Source organism: Ambystoma mexicanum, chromosome 10, assembly GCF_040938575.1.
Source record: "Ambystoma mexicanum isolate Mex_15411 chromosome 10, UKY_AmexF1_1, whole genome shotgun sequence".
In the NCBI taxonomy this organism is placed as follows: domain Eukaryota; kingdom Metazoa; phylum Chordata; class Amphibia; order Caudata; family Ambystomatidae; genus Ambystoma; species Ambystoma mexicanum.
The window spans coordinates 2,441,545-2,460,232 of NC_090932.1; the positions used below are offsets into that span (position 1 = coordinate 2,441,545).

General features: G+C 47.2%; 1 protein-coding gene across 4 annotated transcripts in view; it reads left to right on the forward strand.

Moving 5' to 3' along the window:
* Positions 1-18,688, forward strand: part of LOC138491094 (E3 ubiquitin-protein ligase TRIM39-like) — a 289,556-nt gene that overhangs the window by 129,818 nt on the left and 141,050 nt on the right. For all 4 annotated transcript variants that reach the window (XM_069617406.1, XM_069617409.1, XM_069617408.1 and 1 more), the window contains exon 2: positions 14,014-14,431. In XM_069617406.1, coding sequence (XP_069473507.1) covers positions 14,018-14,431 — 414 coding nt within the window. In that variant the 5' untranslated portion in view covers positions 14,014-14,017. The remainder of the gene's footprint in view (positions 1-14,013; positions 14,432-18,688) is intronic.

Consider the following 18,688-nt stretch of genomic DNA (forward strand, 5'->3'; position numbering starts at 1 on the left):
TTTCCCCTCACCGGCAGACTCGCCTACGCTAACCCCTGATCCATTCATAAGGGGGTCCATAAGCGCACTGATGCCTGGCCAGCTGTACCATCACCCAGTCGAAGGCATTAGTGTTGTCTACATTGGGGCCATATGAATTCATCAGTGCCACCAGCACGCCCTCCAGAACACCACATACTGGAGGGCCCTCCCCTCATCTCTGCCCATTGAAACCAAGCGAAACTTGACCCCCCCCCATCCTACTAGGATGGCCCACCCCCTCGCATAGGAAGAATAAGAGAAGTACCAGTGGCACCCCCAGTGTAATCCCCATTTATGTTTCGGAGGAGGGGGTGAGGTGGGTCTCCTGGATAAAGGTCACCTCCACTCTGTGTCTTTTAAGATATTGTGCTACCTTCCTAATCTTGGACTTCCTAATCTTGGAGGGGCTATTCCCCCTCCCACACCCCCAATGTTTCATGTTTCTACTGAAAATGCCATCTTTCCACTGTTTCGCAAATTAAAGGGAGGGTTCCCCCCTTCCCCTCAGCGAGGATGAGCCAGCCCTCCTACACGGGAAAAATAGTGAGACACCAGGTTAAGAATCAGATTCCTGTAAATAACAACCCAACCCCTGCCCTCCCCCAACCAACCCCTGTGCCCCCCTTCCCCACATTCCACATCCAGCATACCTCCCCACCCCCACGGGCAACCCCCACCCCTCCCACTGGATCCCCCCCCCCCACAACCATAACAATGCTGTGATCGGGACACTAGAGCCCAGCCAAACCTGTGAGGGCCCTGCCACCTGTAGGTAGTGCACACAGTTCCAAGGCAGCCTGGCCTAGAGATCAAAGAAGCCAGCAATGCCCCAAGAGTTGTTCAATCACCATACTCCAATTGTCATGAGACCCGGCCTCGGGGGTCCAACCGGCCCCTTGGCCCTGGCTCCCAGAACCATTCCGGGGTCTTGAATTGTTGGGGGTGGGGGAGGGCACCATTTTCGGGCAAAAAAAATACTTGCCACCTCCGGGGATATGAGCTTCTCGGGGAACATTTAGTATGGGATGCTACAGTTTGAGACATAGTTTAACCCTAGCAAAGAACCGTCTTGAAGCCTGCACATCCGCAGAGGAATCCGGATAGATCTGGACTTTTTCTCCGTCATACTGAGGATCCCCTTTCAGTCTAGCCAAGTGAAGGATTGTGTCCCGGTCCCTGTACTTCAGAAGGCGAGCAATGAAGGGGCGGGGAGCCGCCCCAGTTATCGGTCGTACGACCGGTATACGGTGGGCCCTACCAGCCACAAACGGGGAGGCGAAGCTCAGACCCTCCAAAAATCTCTTTACACAATTACTCCATCTTGAACTGTCCTTGATGCTCTGTCGCCCACTAGACCGATATTGTTCCTGCAGGCCCTTCCCTCCATGTCCTCATTCTTATTGGTCACTGACTTAATGTGTACCTCGAGGGTCAACGCCCTAGTCACGAGTGATGCCGATCCATCCTCCAGCCCGGACACTGTTCCACCTCATCCAAGCGGTCACTGTGCGTGTCCAGCCGGTTCTGTAACAGATCGACCATGGAAGAAAGTGAGTCCAACTTGAATCCAGCCCTCCCTTGCCTGCGTTAAGATCCAACAGTATTTCCCTTATGTCCAGTTCCGGCACCGGGGCGACTCTGCTCGCCATTGCTTCCATCAGCTCCGACGTCTTCACCTGGTGTTGTGGCTTGGCTTTCCTGGAGGAGGGCCCCCCTCCAAAATTAGCTTTCGCTGTGTTTTGTCGGATTTCCCCATGCTTGAGGCATCCCACCGTGGATCTCCGACAACTGATGAGGCACACTCTGCTAAGAGCCGGCTCCGGGGGTCGGCGGTCCCCTACAGGGCCACGCCGTGCCCCACGTTGCTCATGCCCACCAGGGCTTAGTGTAAGTCAACCAGGACAAGAACCCACTGTCGAAGGATGGTGGTCACAGAGCCAGCCCCAGCCCCCCACACTATGTGGATTGCTGGCTTTCTTGTCCTCTCGGGTCTCAGCTACACCAAGGCCCCAGCTACTTCAGGGCCTCACTGCGTTCCGCACTGCTTCAAGCTGCTCAGTCTGCTGATGTGTGATCTGGACAGGAGCCCCCCCGACCATGGACCGTGGCCACAGTTCCCCACGCCCATCCTGGCTTCCTTGCACTCCCGGAGTCCTCAATCCAAGTGGGGATGGGAGCAGGGGGGCCCGCAGTCACGGACTGCCACCTAACCCAGAGCTCCCCGGGCACCTCGGTCTCCGGGCTGGACAAGCCGGCAACTGCAAATGAAGGCCTCAGCACCAGGAGCAGCCTCGAGGCTCCACGCCATAACTCTTCTGCATCTCCCAGCCACTGCCTACCTGTTGGGAGGCCCCACGAGGCGCTCTGCACTCATGGCGCTGATGGGTCCCACTGACACCCCCTCCTGACGAATGAGGACCACACGGTGCAGCGGGGTGCCGGCTCCCCACACTGTCTCCCTCTCACTGTGGGAGCCAGTCACTGGGAGTCCGCCATCTGGGTCAGGCTCTCTAGTGCCTCCACCTCAATATTCGTCCAAGCATGTGCCCTCTCCTGCATTGCAGATGGAAAATCAGTAAGAATAGGCCTAGGAGCTGTGCAAGGGTATGTTTCTAAACTTTCTAGATCGGCCGAAGTGCTGCTATATTGGGGGCAATGTCACTGATGACATTAAAATAATTGTAAGAAAAAGGTCCTAAAAGGGGTTGTGTTCACAATGTTGGTAGCAAGATGTCAGGAGTGATTAGGAGTCGGGTCATAACTGGCGGGCGGAAAGGCACCCGCTCGCAGACCTAGAGTGTGCCGGTCCGGTAACAACGGTGCTGGTAGCTTACCGGCACCATTGTTACCAGACCGGCACACTCGTAATGAGGCACAATGTTCTCATCTAAAAAAACATTGTATTTGAGTGTTGTTAACACAGGAACTTAATCATACATACACATAGGCAATGGCTACAGCATGTTCAGTTTGGCAATTCTGGTGACTAAAATAATGAATGCTACTTTAGTAGAGTTTTTAGTAATGTTAATCATGTAATAAAAAGTAATAATTCACGATTTACTACATAACTGTGCTGGTACAAACAATACATATGAAGATCCACAATGCATAGAAATGGGAGGCACATACAGGCAAAGTAAAGTAAGGAAGAAAGAAACATAACCAGAAAAAGTAAATAATACGTTCATTATGTAAACTGTGTTTGAAACCTGCACCATGAGCTGAGACCAAACCCGAAGTAAACTCCTCAAACATACAGGAAGTTTAATGTCTACATAATGGCACCCTTTCAATTTTAATATTTTGACTGTCGGTAAACAAAACCGCCTAACCTACATGTCATTCAACAAAAACAAATGGCCTAGATATGTGATGTCATCAGAGATGTAAACGATGGCGTTGGTGATGTCATCTTTGATATTCTGGGTGTTGGTGGTAGCAGTGCACAGTGGTGTTATGGTTGCTTTGCTTACCATAACTGGTGAATTTCTAGGGGGTTTTCTGTTTTACTTGTAACTATAACGTCCCTTTAACCATGTTTTGTCACTGAATATATATATAATTATTATTTATTTTTTTTTTTTACAAATTATTGGGTGCCTGATCACTGTATATGTGGCTTTTAGATGCAAATCAATTGAATGGTGGAAAACGTAAATTAACATCCGTGGCTTGTTTTATCTGATGGCTTAGATGAGTAATCAACAGATGAAACTTCATGTACTTTACAGACTTTCCACACTTGCACTCAACAAACTGTCTAATGCAGTAAATCTTAGTGTTTTGAACAGAGCATTAGACGTAACAAAAAACAATGAGATGAAGGAGAAACAATGTGTGTTGGTGGATTGGCCTTGGCTCTACTGTAAAGGACCGCTCTTCTTTTAGTAGCTAGTCTCCCTCGGGGCTTCAGGTACGACTTTTAAGTGTAGTATTTTGCTCGCTATTTGAAGCCTTCTGGGTGGAAGCAAGGAGCAGGCAATCATGTCATTTTTTTTGTTGGGAGGATCATTCGGTGTTTACTTTATAATGGCCCGCCTTCGTTTTTTATCGCCTATTGGCATAACTTCCTGATCTAACACAATGGGCCTCATTACGAGTCCGGCAGTAACCGAGGCGGTAAAACCGCCTGGTTACCGCCGGACTCGTATTACCATTCCGCCTCCATGACTCCCGGAAACACCAGGGCATTACGTCCCTGGTGTCCCGGGAATTCCGGAGGTGGAATTCGGTAAATCCCCATTCCCATTGAGTCCCATAGGACTCAATGGGAAGTGGAAACACCAGCACCATCTTGTGATGGTGCTGGTGTTTCCTCGTCCGCCTGCAGGTGGGCGGTGTTAAACCCGCCAGGTCAGACCTGGCGGGAACATCACCTCCCGCCTGCAGGAGATGGGATCGGGCGGTCCGGAACGAACAGTGGCGGCAGGTTTACCGCCACTGTTATTTCCGGACCGCCCGACCTGTAATGAGGCCCAATGTCTCTTATTAACCATAAGGCGTCTGTCACTCAGTACCTTGTGCTTTAAAGTGCTAGAGGGCACTACCTTCACTTGTTTCACACTTTTGGGGGTCAAGTAACTGCTAACAGGAGTCCAGTGACAGGTAACCAAAGATATGTGGATTTGGGAGGGAGTCCTGGGGGTGGGAGGAAATCGCTGTTTTACCACCACCAGTGTTGGTATTGCACTGGGGCCGTGATCTCCAGCCTCCAGGATTCGTCTCCTTATCTCATCCATTCCTCCTTCTCCCCTCTGAGACTTAGTCCCCATAATCGCAAGGCTAGAAACCTGGTGTGACGTGTATGGTAACTTGCTCATCGAGTACCCTTAGCAAGAGGTTGTCAAGATGCCCATGTATGGGGGGATTCTGAGACCCTATACCGGTATTTGTTTAGAACGTGGAGGGGAGATCAAGCAACCAGCATCCCAGAGTGACTGATCCAATGTAAAACCAGAGTTGTCAATAGATCTCAACAACACGGACCTATGAATGTGTAGCTGGGAGGAGAGACCATGATTAGTGTAGATTACAAAGCTACCCGAAGGAGCAAACACAAGGGTAAACTAGTTTTACTCCCACCAGGTGAAAACTGCACATGCAGAAAGATTGTGTGGTTTGTGGTGACGGGAAAGTCACATAGTACACACATAGATTACATCTGTGTAGACCTCTGTAGGAGTAACGCTGCCATTGCAGATCATTCCCTGTAGCCGAACGTGGAAGACCTATTCTTCAATTTGGACACCACATACTCTGGGTATCTGGAATGAAAATCACCCGATCCGGTGCCATCATGAATCCAAACTGCTCATGACATTTGTGTCCCCGGTGGTTACCTATATGTTCTCTCATGCCATTTGGTTTATCTTCGGCAGCATCTTTTGTCCAATGCATGATGTCCTTCTACTTTGCAATATCCCGATGATCCTCTTTTCATGAAGATGTCTTTGCATAGAGGACACTCGGGGTGAAAATGACCAAAGGTTTGGTGGTGGTGTAATAAGGAGAATCAAGTGGTCCCCCTTTACATAGATAAATGCATTCTTTCAGCACCTAAAGGGCATTTGGGGTACACTAGTTTGTGAGTAGAAGTATCTCCCAGGTTGAGCCTTGTGGTAGTCATGCAAGATGCACTTAAACCCACCAGCTTCCGTCAGTAATGTGTTCCGTGGAGTATGCCTCAAAATCCATGCAAAACATTTCAGCAAAAACTGACCCTCATGGAAAACGTCTTCGGAAAAGAGCCAGCTTTTATTGGGATAAGACATCTCCTGATGCATTCAAGAGTGACAGTGTAGCTTTCCTGTGTCTTCAACCTCTTTATCCTTTTAAGGTTTAAATACTGCGCTCTTTAAGAAGCCCAAGAGCTCAGTCAGTGGTAGCATTTGCTTTAATGTTGCTGATTCGGAATCCAAAACTAAATGTGAGATGCTGGTAGTGCTTGGGCTAATGAGAATGTTCATACTTTGGTTTAGGGAAGTCTCTTCAGCCTCTGCACGGACCACAACTTGGTAGTGGAAATCCACACTACGGGAGGCACCTTCCAGGTTAGCTGCTAAACTCTTGAGTTCTCGTTGGACAGAACACCTTACCATCTGCAAGCAAACTGTCAATGAACATGCTGCTTGTATATTGTGGGTGTACACTTCAGAGGCTCTGAAGTCACCCTTGAAGAGATGGCCAAGCTCCACGGAACACTGACCTCCATCAGCTCAGATTCCTCATTCATGCCTTCCTCTTGCCCCTGCACTCAGCAGTGATATTGCTAGCTCATTAATCGCACCTGCATGGCCCTAACCAACTGCAGATTGATGCTGGGGGATGGGAGGGTGGAAGAATACTGGTGGCCATGGACTGGGAGCTTGAGGCTTATTTAGGACCATATGCTACTTGACTGGCAAATTACAAGACTAAGCACTAAAGCGAGCGCTAAAGTTACCATGATCAAAGCGGCCCTTATTAATGCTAGATCCCTCCCAGCCCATGCATTGCACATTGCAGACTTCATTGCTACTGAAGACCTTGACCTCCTTGCTGTCACAGAAACGTGGCTACATGCAGCAGCTGGCCCTTCTTTGTCCCTTGCCATTCCAGACAACTATGCCATAATCAGATGCGATAGAAACACAACCAAGCTAAAGGAGGCGGTATTGCCTTCATCTTTAAGAACTCTATCGATATTGGAGCTATTCCCAACCTTCAGATCCCATCTGCTGAATCTCTATCTATTAAATTGCCTCTATCACCAAATCATACGGCCACAGTACATCTTATCTACCGGCCACCTGGACCTCTCTACATTCTCTGACATTGTGACGCTCCTTGCTACCAATACTAAACCTAACTCGCAAAGCATAATTCTAGGAATTTTAATCTTGGCTTCAAAGACCCCAAGAATACCAATGCCCTTGATTTAGCCAGTACATAATCGGATCTTGGATACACCCACCACATTCACGAGCCTACACATATTAAAGGTAGGACCCTTGATTGGCTCGCGGACCTCAATTGCACAATTAATCTGTCTTTCACACCATGCACCTGGTCAGATCACCACAAAATAACCTTCTCTATTAAAGCCACCCTACACAGCCCTAATCTGAATATTGCCGAGCTATTCATACCCGTAATAAGAAGGACATTACAACAGAAAAACTCCTCGCGCTTATTTTTCCCCTCAATAACACACCAACCTCCCATTCAGACCCTACAGTTCTAGTGGATATTTACAATCACGCCATTCTAAAAGCACTAAACACCATAGCCCCTCTAAAACTGCGCAAACCCAAACCACAATCTCACCTCAACTCCTGGTTTACACCGGACCTACGAGATCTTCGCGAAGAGAAATGCTGAGGCACACTGGAAAAACTGCCCTTCTGAAGCCAATAAAAGTATCCCGACCACAGCTTCTTCCAACTACAAAGAAGCTCTAGTTCTAGCCAAAAAAGACACCTATAATAAACAAATCATACAAGCTGAATCCAATACAAAAGAGTTCAAGACCCTCAGAGAACTTGAATCTCCTATTGCCCCCATTGACAAATGCATCACGGACTCCTCGTGGTACACCAGCATAAAAAAGGCTCTCCTTGATAAAATATCTGTTACAAACCAAAGTTAACTCTAAAAAATGTAGTTTGCTTGCAGATACAGAATCCAAACCAGCTATGTACAATATCGCTCCTCCTGAGCCCTCACTTAAACCATTTAGTTTCTCACCTTTGTCCATTTGGTAAGTGGAAAACATTATTAGGAAGCTCAAACTATCCAACTGTCAAGGTGACCTATGCCCCTGCACCTGTCATTAAAGCGGCCGCGCATGACCTTTCTCCTTTCATCACCACTCTCTAATGCCTCCTTCAAAACAGGAATTGTGCCTGATAACCTCAAAGATGCTTGCGTCATCCCCCTAATCAAAAAACCTACCCTTGACCCTAGTAACCCTTCCAACTAGAGACCTATTACAACGGTGCCCTTTCTACTAAAAATACTGGACCGGGCAGCCTACCTGCAAATACAGGCTTACTTAGAAACTAACAATCTATTGGGCCTCGGGCAATCCGGCTTTCGGCCCAGACACGGTACAGAAACGGCCTTGATTGACCTCATAACACAAATCCAAGACATAAAAGACGAGGGTAAATTAGCCCTCCTACTTCTGCTTGATCTATCGGCAGCTTTTGATTTGGTCATCCACCAAACTCTCTTCCACCACCTCAAAACAGCTGCCCACTTCTCAGATACAGCTACATCTTGGATTAAATATTTCCTTGCAAATGGGACTATGAGGGTCTTCTCACCATCTGCTTCTGCCGAACCGTCGCCTGTGTTCTGTGGGGTCCTGCAAGGGTTGTGTGTTTCCCCCACTCTATATAATGTGTTCACAAAGCCTCTCTTCGACATTCTCAACTATTTGGGTGTCACGTATACCAATTACGCGGACAACACCCAGAAACTCATTCCCATCACTGGCGACCACGCAACAGACACAAAAGCCCTTAATGAAATCTACTCAGTCATCCAAGCTTGGATGGCGCATCATGGACTCTGCCTAAATGATGAGAAAACTGAGTTACTAATCCTCGGCTCCCACATTAGGCTTAATAAGCTGGACTCGGCCTTCAATTCCTTCACTATTGATGGCAACACTATCAAGGTCTCCAATAATACTAAAACGGTAGGTATTTACCTTGATACCACACTATCTTTCACTAGAAAAACTAATGCTGTGGTAGCAGCATCAGCGTGCACCTGCAAACTAATTACTGCATGCAGGCCCTTCCTTACGACATCCAACAGTATTACCCTTGCTAGAACCCTAGTCATGGCCAAAATTGATTACTACAATGCCCTCTACTTGGGGACCAGCCATAGAAATCTCAATAAGCTCCAAGGAACACAGAACAATGCCATCATAGCCGCCCTCAACATTCCGAAGAAACTCCACCTATCGGACACAAGATGTAACCTTCACTGGCTGTATGAGCCGAGAATTTCCCTCAAAACCCTTGCATTGATGCACAAAGCAAGGGCGAATCTCGCCCCAGCATACCTCACTAACCGACTCTCTGCACACACTTCCACAAGACCCCTAAGAGCTGCTCAAGTTCACATCCTTTCCATCCCTAGATTTAAGCTCCAAAAAGCCAGAGGCTCCAGTTTCCCTGCTCTGGCGGCCAAGCTTTGGAACACGCTTCTCTCCTCCCTCAGATCCGAACCCTACTTCCAACTATGATCAATCCTAAACGTTGGCTCCATGAATTGGATCTTGCTGGGCCGCATTCATAATTTTAGCTATTCTTGGCTGCGTGATCTAGAGGGCTCTGCCTTCCACATTGCCCCTTACTATTACCCTCCCTGTAATGCGTAATTTACCATTTACCCCCCTGATAACCGTCACCTCCACACTCACTTGTTTTTACCTGTTTATTGCACCTGCCTGAATTATCTCTTTGTACCTACTGTATAATCCATTGCATCCTTGTTAACCTGGCATTAACTCAATACCGTGTATTGTCCCGACTTCATGTTGTAACCCATGAACAAGATTGTTTATTTTATGTAATGCTACTTTCTGTAAGACATGCGCCCAGATGACCCAGGGCCAGGGGCGATTTACAAATAAATAAAATACAAATACTACAGACTCCCTCAATGAACTGTATTTAATGTGCTGGACTGACATGGGAACCGCTAAGAGTTGGTTTCCAATTGAGGGTTCCCCATCTAAAAAATGTGTTGGATCAGATTAGATATTGAAATTGTTGGAAGGTCTTTCTTTATAGATCACTGTGGCAACACCTCCATTGTAATCGGAGGTTTATTTCGAGGAAGGGTACCTCCTCTGTCAATTGAGTTTATTTCAAGGGTCATGGCCTCCTCTTGAAGCAGGACGGGATAATGCAGTGCTTGTCATACTTCTACCATCCATGGGGTGATAATGTGGTTGAGATGAACAGTGCTCATCCTGCATGTGTAGACTGGTAACTCCTCAAGAAGACATTGGAGAAAGTGTAAGAGATACAGTAGCCATCCGTACCACCAGGGGGGGTTAGCCCTTCCATCTCATGAAAGGGTAGGCCCATAACCCCCAATCGATCCTGCACAGAGGAAAAGTCTTTCCAAATGTGGCCATCTCTAGAAGCAATAAGAGAGGGTAGGGAACATTCCGTAGTACAGAAAACGAATATTCAATTTGAGGAAAGCCTCCAGATTCTTATTCTACAAAAGAATGGGATTGGTTAAAAGTGAAACTAGCCAGGCAGATAATGCTTTGAAATTCAGCGCACCACGGAAAGTAGCACACGTTTCGCAGAACAGTGTTACTCGGGTAGAGGGATCAATGGAACAGAATCTGTATAGCCTTGTAACAATTCTGGAAAACTGAGCAACAATTAAATAAACGGGGCTCTGAGCAAATTTGGCACTGGACGCCCCTGTACATACAATACAATCAGCAGAGACGTGGGCCCCAGCAGACCAATGATGGACAAGCAGTTAACTTGAGCTAAACCCAGAATCCGCTCTGCATGAAAGCGCAGCAGCAGGAGAAGCTAGTGCGATAGAAGAGAGGAAGATAACCAAAGAGGCCACAGAAGGACATCGCAAAGACCCCACAATGGTGAAAGTGAGCATCCCCCAATAAGGCAGTTCACCCCCTTCAAATGAGAGGCAATAATGGACACACCCCTGGAGGAATGAGACCAAGACCAAGTGCGGTTGAAAGTAAATGTCTTTTTATCTAAATCGATAAAGGGCATGCAAAGGACTCTGCAAACTCTGAGAGCGCTCTGTCTGACAATAGCAAAGACAGTCATTTATATTACAAATACACGTCATGCATGAGCTAAGCTATAGGGGCCACATAGTCTTGGGGATTGGATGGCGACGACTAGCTACTATGTTAGCTGTAGGTGCGGTGCTCCATGATTGGCGGCGATCCACGTGGTGGCAACACGGAGTGCTTGGGTCAGCTGGGCTCATCGGGGTGGAGTGTCAGGGCTCAAGCTGTCCACGGAGATGCACTACTTTGGTGCTAACCATTTGCCCTTGTGGCCATTGATGCACATTCATCACAACCGTTTATGTCAAATTGGTATGTAAATCCTACAACACATCAATCTAATACCTGGGAGGGAACACAGAAAAACAGTTATGCAATACGAGGTTTCCTTCATACATCATCATAAAGTTGTCATTACAAAGGATCCAATCTCGTGGATCCGGGTGTCTTATCGGGGGGCACAGGTTAGGCTACCTCATTCTACTCTGTTAGATTTAGTGAGTGATAGTTTTACGTTCTGTTAGTACAGGGGTGAATAACTGTTTCTACGGCCCATTAAGTTTAAGGTGAACTGAAATACTATTGGGTCGGAAGGGGCACATAGCTAATACTTCAAAAAGGCGGTGGGAGTTGGGGCCATGTAGCTCGTAATTCTTCTTGGCCTGGCCAGGGCGGTACACAGTGATTTTATGATGGCATCTGGTGTTGGAGGCATGGGGGAAGGTAAATGCTTGGTGTGGGTCCAGCAGGAATGCGGGGGGGTGTAGCTGTTTTGTTCCAAGCAACAGAAAACCGGGTACCTTCAAGCTCCAGCGAGCCTTGAAGGGAGGAGGGGGGGGTTAGATGTGCAGCTCCCGAGAAGGAGGGGAGATGGCCTTGTAACTTTTCACGGATCCTTGTTTGCTGAACAGCATAAATATTATCACAGGGCCGAGTTGCTGAGGGGCATTATGTAAAGGGCACATTTCTACGATTCGCACATCCTCATGTTTACTGAATCAATGGAGTGAAAGTTTTTCTATAGCATTACATCATATAACATTCATTACTCTGTGCTTTGGGCCTACGGGGGAAAAAGGTACACAAAACGTGAGGTAGAACCAGGTTGGTGGATGCATTGGTCACAGTGACGCATTACAACATACACTTATGATTAGGATTTGTGCACACATTTAAGGACCGTGGAAACAACAAGCTCATCTATCATTACAATCACAGCGGGTGTGGCTTAGTACTTTGAATGACTTCATACTGAATCATACTATAAAAGAGCAATATATATAAAATGCTCATGTAATCGCTTTACAATAGCAGCAAACATTGGTCAGGACAAGGCGGATTCTCGATTGTCCATACGTTAGGCACCATTACACGAAGGTGTCCTGGGGTGGGCGGGGGTTGTATTACTTCAATAAAAGCAACTGGCATGGGCTTTAAAACCTTTTCTTAGCAGCGTAGATCAGACTGGGAGACCCAGGAGTTTAACTTTCGTGTTTAACGCTTCATCTGGGGAAACCGGGTTGGGGGTCAGGAGCACCATATATCACGGGCGCAGGGGTTAGGCGCAGGGCCGGGGTATACTGGATAGGGACGACTTTGTTCTTTCCCAGACCCCAACTAAAAGTCCGGTCACCTCCAGGGCAATGATGTACTGCGGAAGGTAAATGATAGTGTTTGTTCTGTTGCTTGTTCGCATCTAGTTGTTCATGGGAACGGGCCTTCAACGGATCTGCCATGGGAGGAGGCTGGGGGGGGGTGCAGGGCTCCCTGTGGGCAGTCAAGAGGGGGGTGAGCTGCAGCTTCTGCACGCAGCCTGTCCCACTGAGGCCTGGGTTCAGTATACTCAAAATGGAGTCTAAGTATATTACAAAATGGTGTCTGTTATGCTACAAGGCGAGCCCTGCAGCCTCACGTGTCGATCCGCAGCCACCCTGCGTCCCGGGCCCAGGTTCATAGGGGGGATGCTGACGAGTCATGAGCCTCACGTAGGTGGACAATGTGGGCGAGGGGGGTCCTAAAGACCTGTCCTCCCATACAATGGTAGATAAACTCTGAGCTTCATTAACTCTTTGCCTTTCCTACAAAAGGAGATGTAGTATATTGGTCCCTTGCTGCGCATGTGCGTAGCTCCAGGAGTGCAGCTAAATAGCCCCCCCTTTGCCACTGTCGGCGACACTCGTATAAGGGATTATGCCGCAAACTTGAGTTTTCCCACCCGAGACTGAGTGACAGCCGTACAAGTGGGTGCAGCAGTGCCACTGCGTTGCGTATGTCCCCTTTTTGGGCACTTGTCTCATTGATGGTAAGAAATAAGCTATCGGTTGTCGCTAAACAATGTTCTCGCAACCACTCTTGGTGGTCTCGTTCTTTCTTTGAGTAGAGCATCAGATTATGGAGGGGCCACCCTTCAACACTGATCGAAGATTGCCCCCGGATTCCAACTTGATCAAAGCATTTGAAGTGATTGAAATGGCGGTGAGCACAGAGAACAACCATAGCTTCTTGAATGCCTAGCAGTGAGTGCAGAGAGGGCCCATGGCTCCTTGAATGCCCAGCAGAGAGCAACCATGGCTCCTTGAATGCCTAGCAGTGAGCATAGAGAGCAACCATGGCTCCTTGATGCCGAGCAGTGAGCGCAGAGAGCGTCCATGGCTCCTTGATGCCCAGCAGTGAGCGTAGAGAGCGGCCATGGCTCCTTGATGCCCAGCAGTGAGCGCAGAGTGTCTATGGCTCCTTGTATCCCTAGCAGTGAGCGCAGTGAGCAAGCATAGTGCCTTGAATGCCTACCAGTTGCTTAAGTGAATTTTCTCTTGAGGTAGGTGCTGCATAGGGTTTTTATATGGTTGTCCATCGAATCAGGGCTGCCCCGCTCCTCCCATTTAAGCCCCCCCCCCCCAACCGGCATAGCAGCCTCAGTGGTCACTTCCATTGTCCTGTCTCTATCATTTGGAGTGTTCACGTTCTGCTCCCTCCCCTGGGGTTGGTGTACTCTTAGTTTTGGTTATGTATCTAGGAGACTCCAGTCTAATTGTGTAGTTTGTGTGCAACACCTAAACTCCTCCTCAGTTTCTGCAGTCACCATGGGGCTTGTTTTGCAAGCAGTTTGAAATCCAGTTGAAACCTCACCTGACAACTCATGTCTGCACTTTGTTGTATAACATTGCTGGGAAATTAAATCTTGTTCTTTCTTTCCTGCCCAGAGCCATGGCTGCTGCCAATCCTGTCTCGAGCCTTCAAGAAGATGCCACCTGCTCCATCTGTCTGGAGTATTACAAAAATCCAGTGACCACTCGGTGTGGACACAGCTTCTGCCGCTCCTGCATCAGTGAGTGCTCCCAGGGGTCGGCCTCGGATCCCCCTTGTCCTCAGTGCAGGCAGGTCAGTCCTCTGGTGGAACTGAGACCCAACCGGCAGCTGCAGAGCATCACGGAATCTGTGAAGCAGCTCTCGGTGCAGTCTGAGCGCGCCCAGGACGAGTGCATGTGTGAGGAGCACGAGGAGAAGATGAAGCTCTTCTGCGTGGACCATCTGGAGCTGGTCTGCGTCATCTGCCGCGAGTCCAGAGTTCATAACCTGCACACGGTGCTGCCCATCAAGGAGGCTGCCCTCGAATACAAGGTAAGGTGCTGCACCTGGCAAAGACTCTGGGACCAGGACTCCTGATCCTTATATGAATGTATGCTCAAATGTTTCCATATTCCATTTTTTACCAGGCCACATTGTTGCACCTTTGGAAGCTTGTGAACCATGTTAGTCTTGGCATCCCAGTTGGATGACACTCGTGCTTCAAAGGTGCAATTGGATTACTGAGCTGAACCGCTCCACTTTGAATACTTAAAAGAAAAAATGTATTTTAACTACGCACTTGACTGATGTCCGGTGCACAAAAAACACCTCTTCTACTCCAATACATACCATGCTTGCACACTTAAAGAAAGTACACAAATCTGAGTGTGCTTCCATGCCTGCACATGTGTACAGGGCTTAGTTCCACCATGCTTGGGTTTTGGTAGCAGCAAACCTTGCATGCGCCTTTTGGTGTGTCGGACTTGTGTTGCATTCTAATCCTGTGTCAGACCTCTACACACAATGTCCAGGAAGGCCTCCCTTGCACTGCTGACTGCAGATGAGGCGATGCCAATACCACAGGGAAGCGGAGTCCAAGTTTGACATCTTAGCTTATGAGAAATCTAGATTTACTCTGGTGAGTAGGGGGCAGGCACCAAAGATGGGGTTTCTGGATCCACAGGGCATCCATATTGGTTCATGCGGCTGCTCCTTAAAACCGGACCTCTAAATTCAACGTGCTTCGCCTTTTTACAATACTTGCCATCGGGTCAGGTGTCATGGCTATTGCTCTGTCCACGTATCTGCCCGTCCCAGTGGACGGCCTCTAGTCTTACCTTGTGCCGTAAGTAGCCGCACTCATTGACTTGCCACATTTGTACGTGTGGGCTTTAAAGGGTGACCTGAGCTAGGAAGCAATGGAGCGCTGTAGAAGAGTGATGCACCCTGGGGTTCACAGTAGGGTGCAGGAGCAACAGAGAAGCTGGTATGGGGGAGCAGGGGATCTTGTAGAATTCCAGGGGGGGTGAACAATGTTGTGCATTATAAACCAAGTGTATCCGCTGTAACCATTGGTCTCTACACATCTATTTCCAGGGAAGTTGTTTGGTCTAGACCAGGGGTCCCCAACCTTTTCTGCACAATCAACAAAATGTGCAGATCAAATGAAATGGTGAGCAACATACATTTTTCAACAGACCTTATTGCCACTCAGTTGGCGGTCAAATGATTGCAACACAAATTAGAAATGTAATAAACTTAAGACTGCTTAGAGAACATTTTAATTTGCAGTACTTAATGGTTATCAAGACCACATGCAATTCTAGTAAAGTAAATTTGCAAAGCCCTTAACTTCAGTTGACATTAAGTGGTTGTTTACAGGAATTGTTGAGGAAATTGAGTGGTCAGTAGTACATTTCTAGACACACAGGACCAGTCAAGTTGTTCAAAAATATGGTACAACTAAATAAACATTAACAGGGGTTTCAAGTTCTTGAGCAAAATAGGTTTAAAAAATGTAGTGCAAATGTTTGGAAAGTAAAATTGATTGCAAATGGAGATGAGCATACACGATCAGCAATATTGTTCCACAGACATTGATTACTGTATTGTGGATTGTTTTTTTTTTCTTCAGGAATGTTATGACATTTTGCATTTCTAATTGAACAAAGAGTGAACACTATCAGTTAATTTTCCAATGGCCAGGATTAGTGTTAGAAAGGCATGGTATCAAATAGTAAGACAGACACAATCACAGTTCAAGGGTGTTTATTAGACTTCAGTTGGGTTTGGAAAATGCCTATCTAATCCTAAATCTAAAGATGGGAGCAAGCTACAACCATCAAATAATAACACAGTCCTAGTCGAGTCTGTCAAAATAAAAGGGCCTATACTAATAAATCCATTGCCAATCCTTACTTCTAAATACAAATAGTGTGGGAAACAATGTAATGCAAAAGAAAAGAGTTCAAGATGTCAGGATATTCAAGCCATTGGCTCCCCTTCCTCACGTTTTCAGCACGGGACAAGGCGGCTCACTCGAGTTTAGCACAGTCTCTGGCTTCTCTAGCACAAGGATGCAGTTCAAAACCTCAACATCGGGGCCTTCTGTGCCATTTGCCATTCAAAATCTCTTATTTCAGAGGGCCTGATGCAACACGAAAAACCTCAAAGTTCCTTTCTTCTTAGGATTGAACATGTACAATTAATCGGGGGATTTTCTGTTCACCCCAGGTCCCCCTCTGCCAGGCTCACAAAGATATTAATTGAATTCCCTCTGCCGGGCACGGACCAACTTTATCTACTTTGACAAACTTTCTTTACTCCAAATTTCGAAGACTTTCAATAGTGCGCAGGATTTTGCTCTACCCGTCGCAGGACCACTTCGATTCACAATTACCTGCTCTCTTCTCGGTATAACTTCTTTCTCACGTTCACTTTTGCCACTTCTCAGCTGATTACCTTAGAGACCTTCGATTGAGCACTTACGCGGTGCCGGGCCACTCTGTCAAAGGTACTGTATCTTGCTTTGAAAGTTCAATTACTCATCAGCAGTTCAACTTTACTTGCATCTTTTATCACACGTGTTTTAACAATGTTCGTTCCAACGTTCGCCATACAATGTTGCTGCTTGCAACCTTGGCTTCAACACAGAATCGGCCTCTCAACTCACCGGCTGCGTTGATTTTTCAGACGCTGCTTTGTTCTTGGAGCCAGGGATGGTACCACGACGGCTGGTGATTCTCCTTGCCTTGATTATTGGACATGGGGAGGGGGGCAGGGGAATATCCGACACACAATGCAGGATTCTTTAGCCTGGTTTCCTGATTTTACGCCTTCTAATCTCGAGTGCTCATGAAAGTAACTGTTCCTTGTCGAAAAAGTGAAGGGAATTTCCCTCCTTGCGGTCCCCTTCTGTTTTGCCATCTTTCTTCTCTTGTTAAACTGCCATCTCGGAACTGCTGTTCATGTGCTTTGACTTGCTTAGAGTGTGCTCTCGAGCTCTGCCTTTTATCTGTGTGGGGAAGCTTAATGGAAGTCTGATGTGTGTAATGGTCAGTAATTGCCTGACCATTGTATTGAGACACTTCAGGTATACGGCTCAGGTGTTAGTCCATTTTCTCTCATAGCGGGTTGTTCGTGAGAAAGTGTTCATGTTGTAAAAGGGGGGGGGTGGTAGAGTTCCTAAATATCCTACCTGGTAGGATGGGGTAAAGGTGTTGTAGGGAAGGGGATACCGCATTTCACCATCCGGTGTCCGCCTCCCACTCCCTGAAGACCCCTCACCAGGTGATTCTCCCTCATTTGTCCACCCTCAAGAGCTGGATCCAAAAGTGATGGCTATGTTCTGGCCACCTGGATGACCGATCCCCCGAGGACTAGTGGGTGAGACACCTTCTGGTTTCCCACAGTAGGCACCAGGGAGAACATGTCTGAAGGCAGATGCGCTGGTTGGTGATGCCTACGCTCGACAAGGACGCATTGGAAAGAATGACGTAATCGCAAGAAATTAAACAGTTCAGAGGCCACAAAGGAAAGTGTCAGTTTGAGTATTTGTTTGAAACTTTCTGGGATAGAACTATTGGCAAGCAGCATCCCCAAGTTCAGGAGGTCCAGGTTCTAGAAAGGTAGGACCCATGGTTTCGATGCAGAATGTAGAATCTCAAAAATAAAATGGAATCATGATTTAATGAGGTGTGCACACGACTGGTCAGATGTATAGTTTCAAAATTGCACATACAAATTGCCAAAAGACAAAAGAAAACAACATTTCTTGAGAAACAGTGGGAGCTTTCTCAAAGGACATCAAATTGTTTTATGTTGAATGCATTTGGACAAATAGCCTTTGGACCATCAGTCCCCCCCCACCCCCCACAGTTATAGGCCACTTTCCTCACTGGACATTGCCAGTAAGATATTCACCAAATGTATGTTGTTCAGAGTGGAAGAGGGGACTTAAAATAACTATCTTGAAGCCCTCCCAAACAGGTTTCAGCAGAGGGCTTAGTAGAGTGGACTACTGCTTCACTCTGAGCACCATCATGTAGAACTACGGTAAGGTTAAGGGAGGGAGATTATTCTGTTTTTTTTCTCACATTTTTAGGATTTGATTGATAGAAACATAATGTGGAGTAATTTACATTTTTATTGGGGTCCCTAATGTTTTATTACATCGTATCCAACTGTGATATGCAGACTTCTTAGTGTCTGTCCGATATACAACAATTATATATTGTTTTTCCCCACCAATAAAGGTGAAAAGCAGAGATGTCAGTTGGCCCTAATTTATTCCTTTCATACGTTGATTCT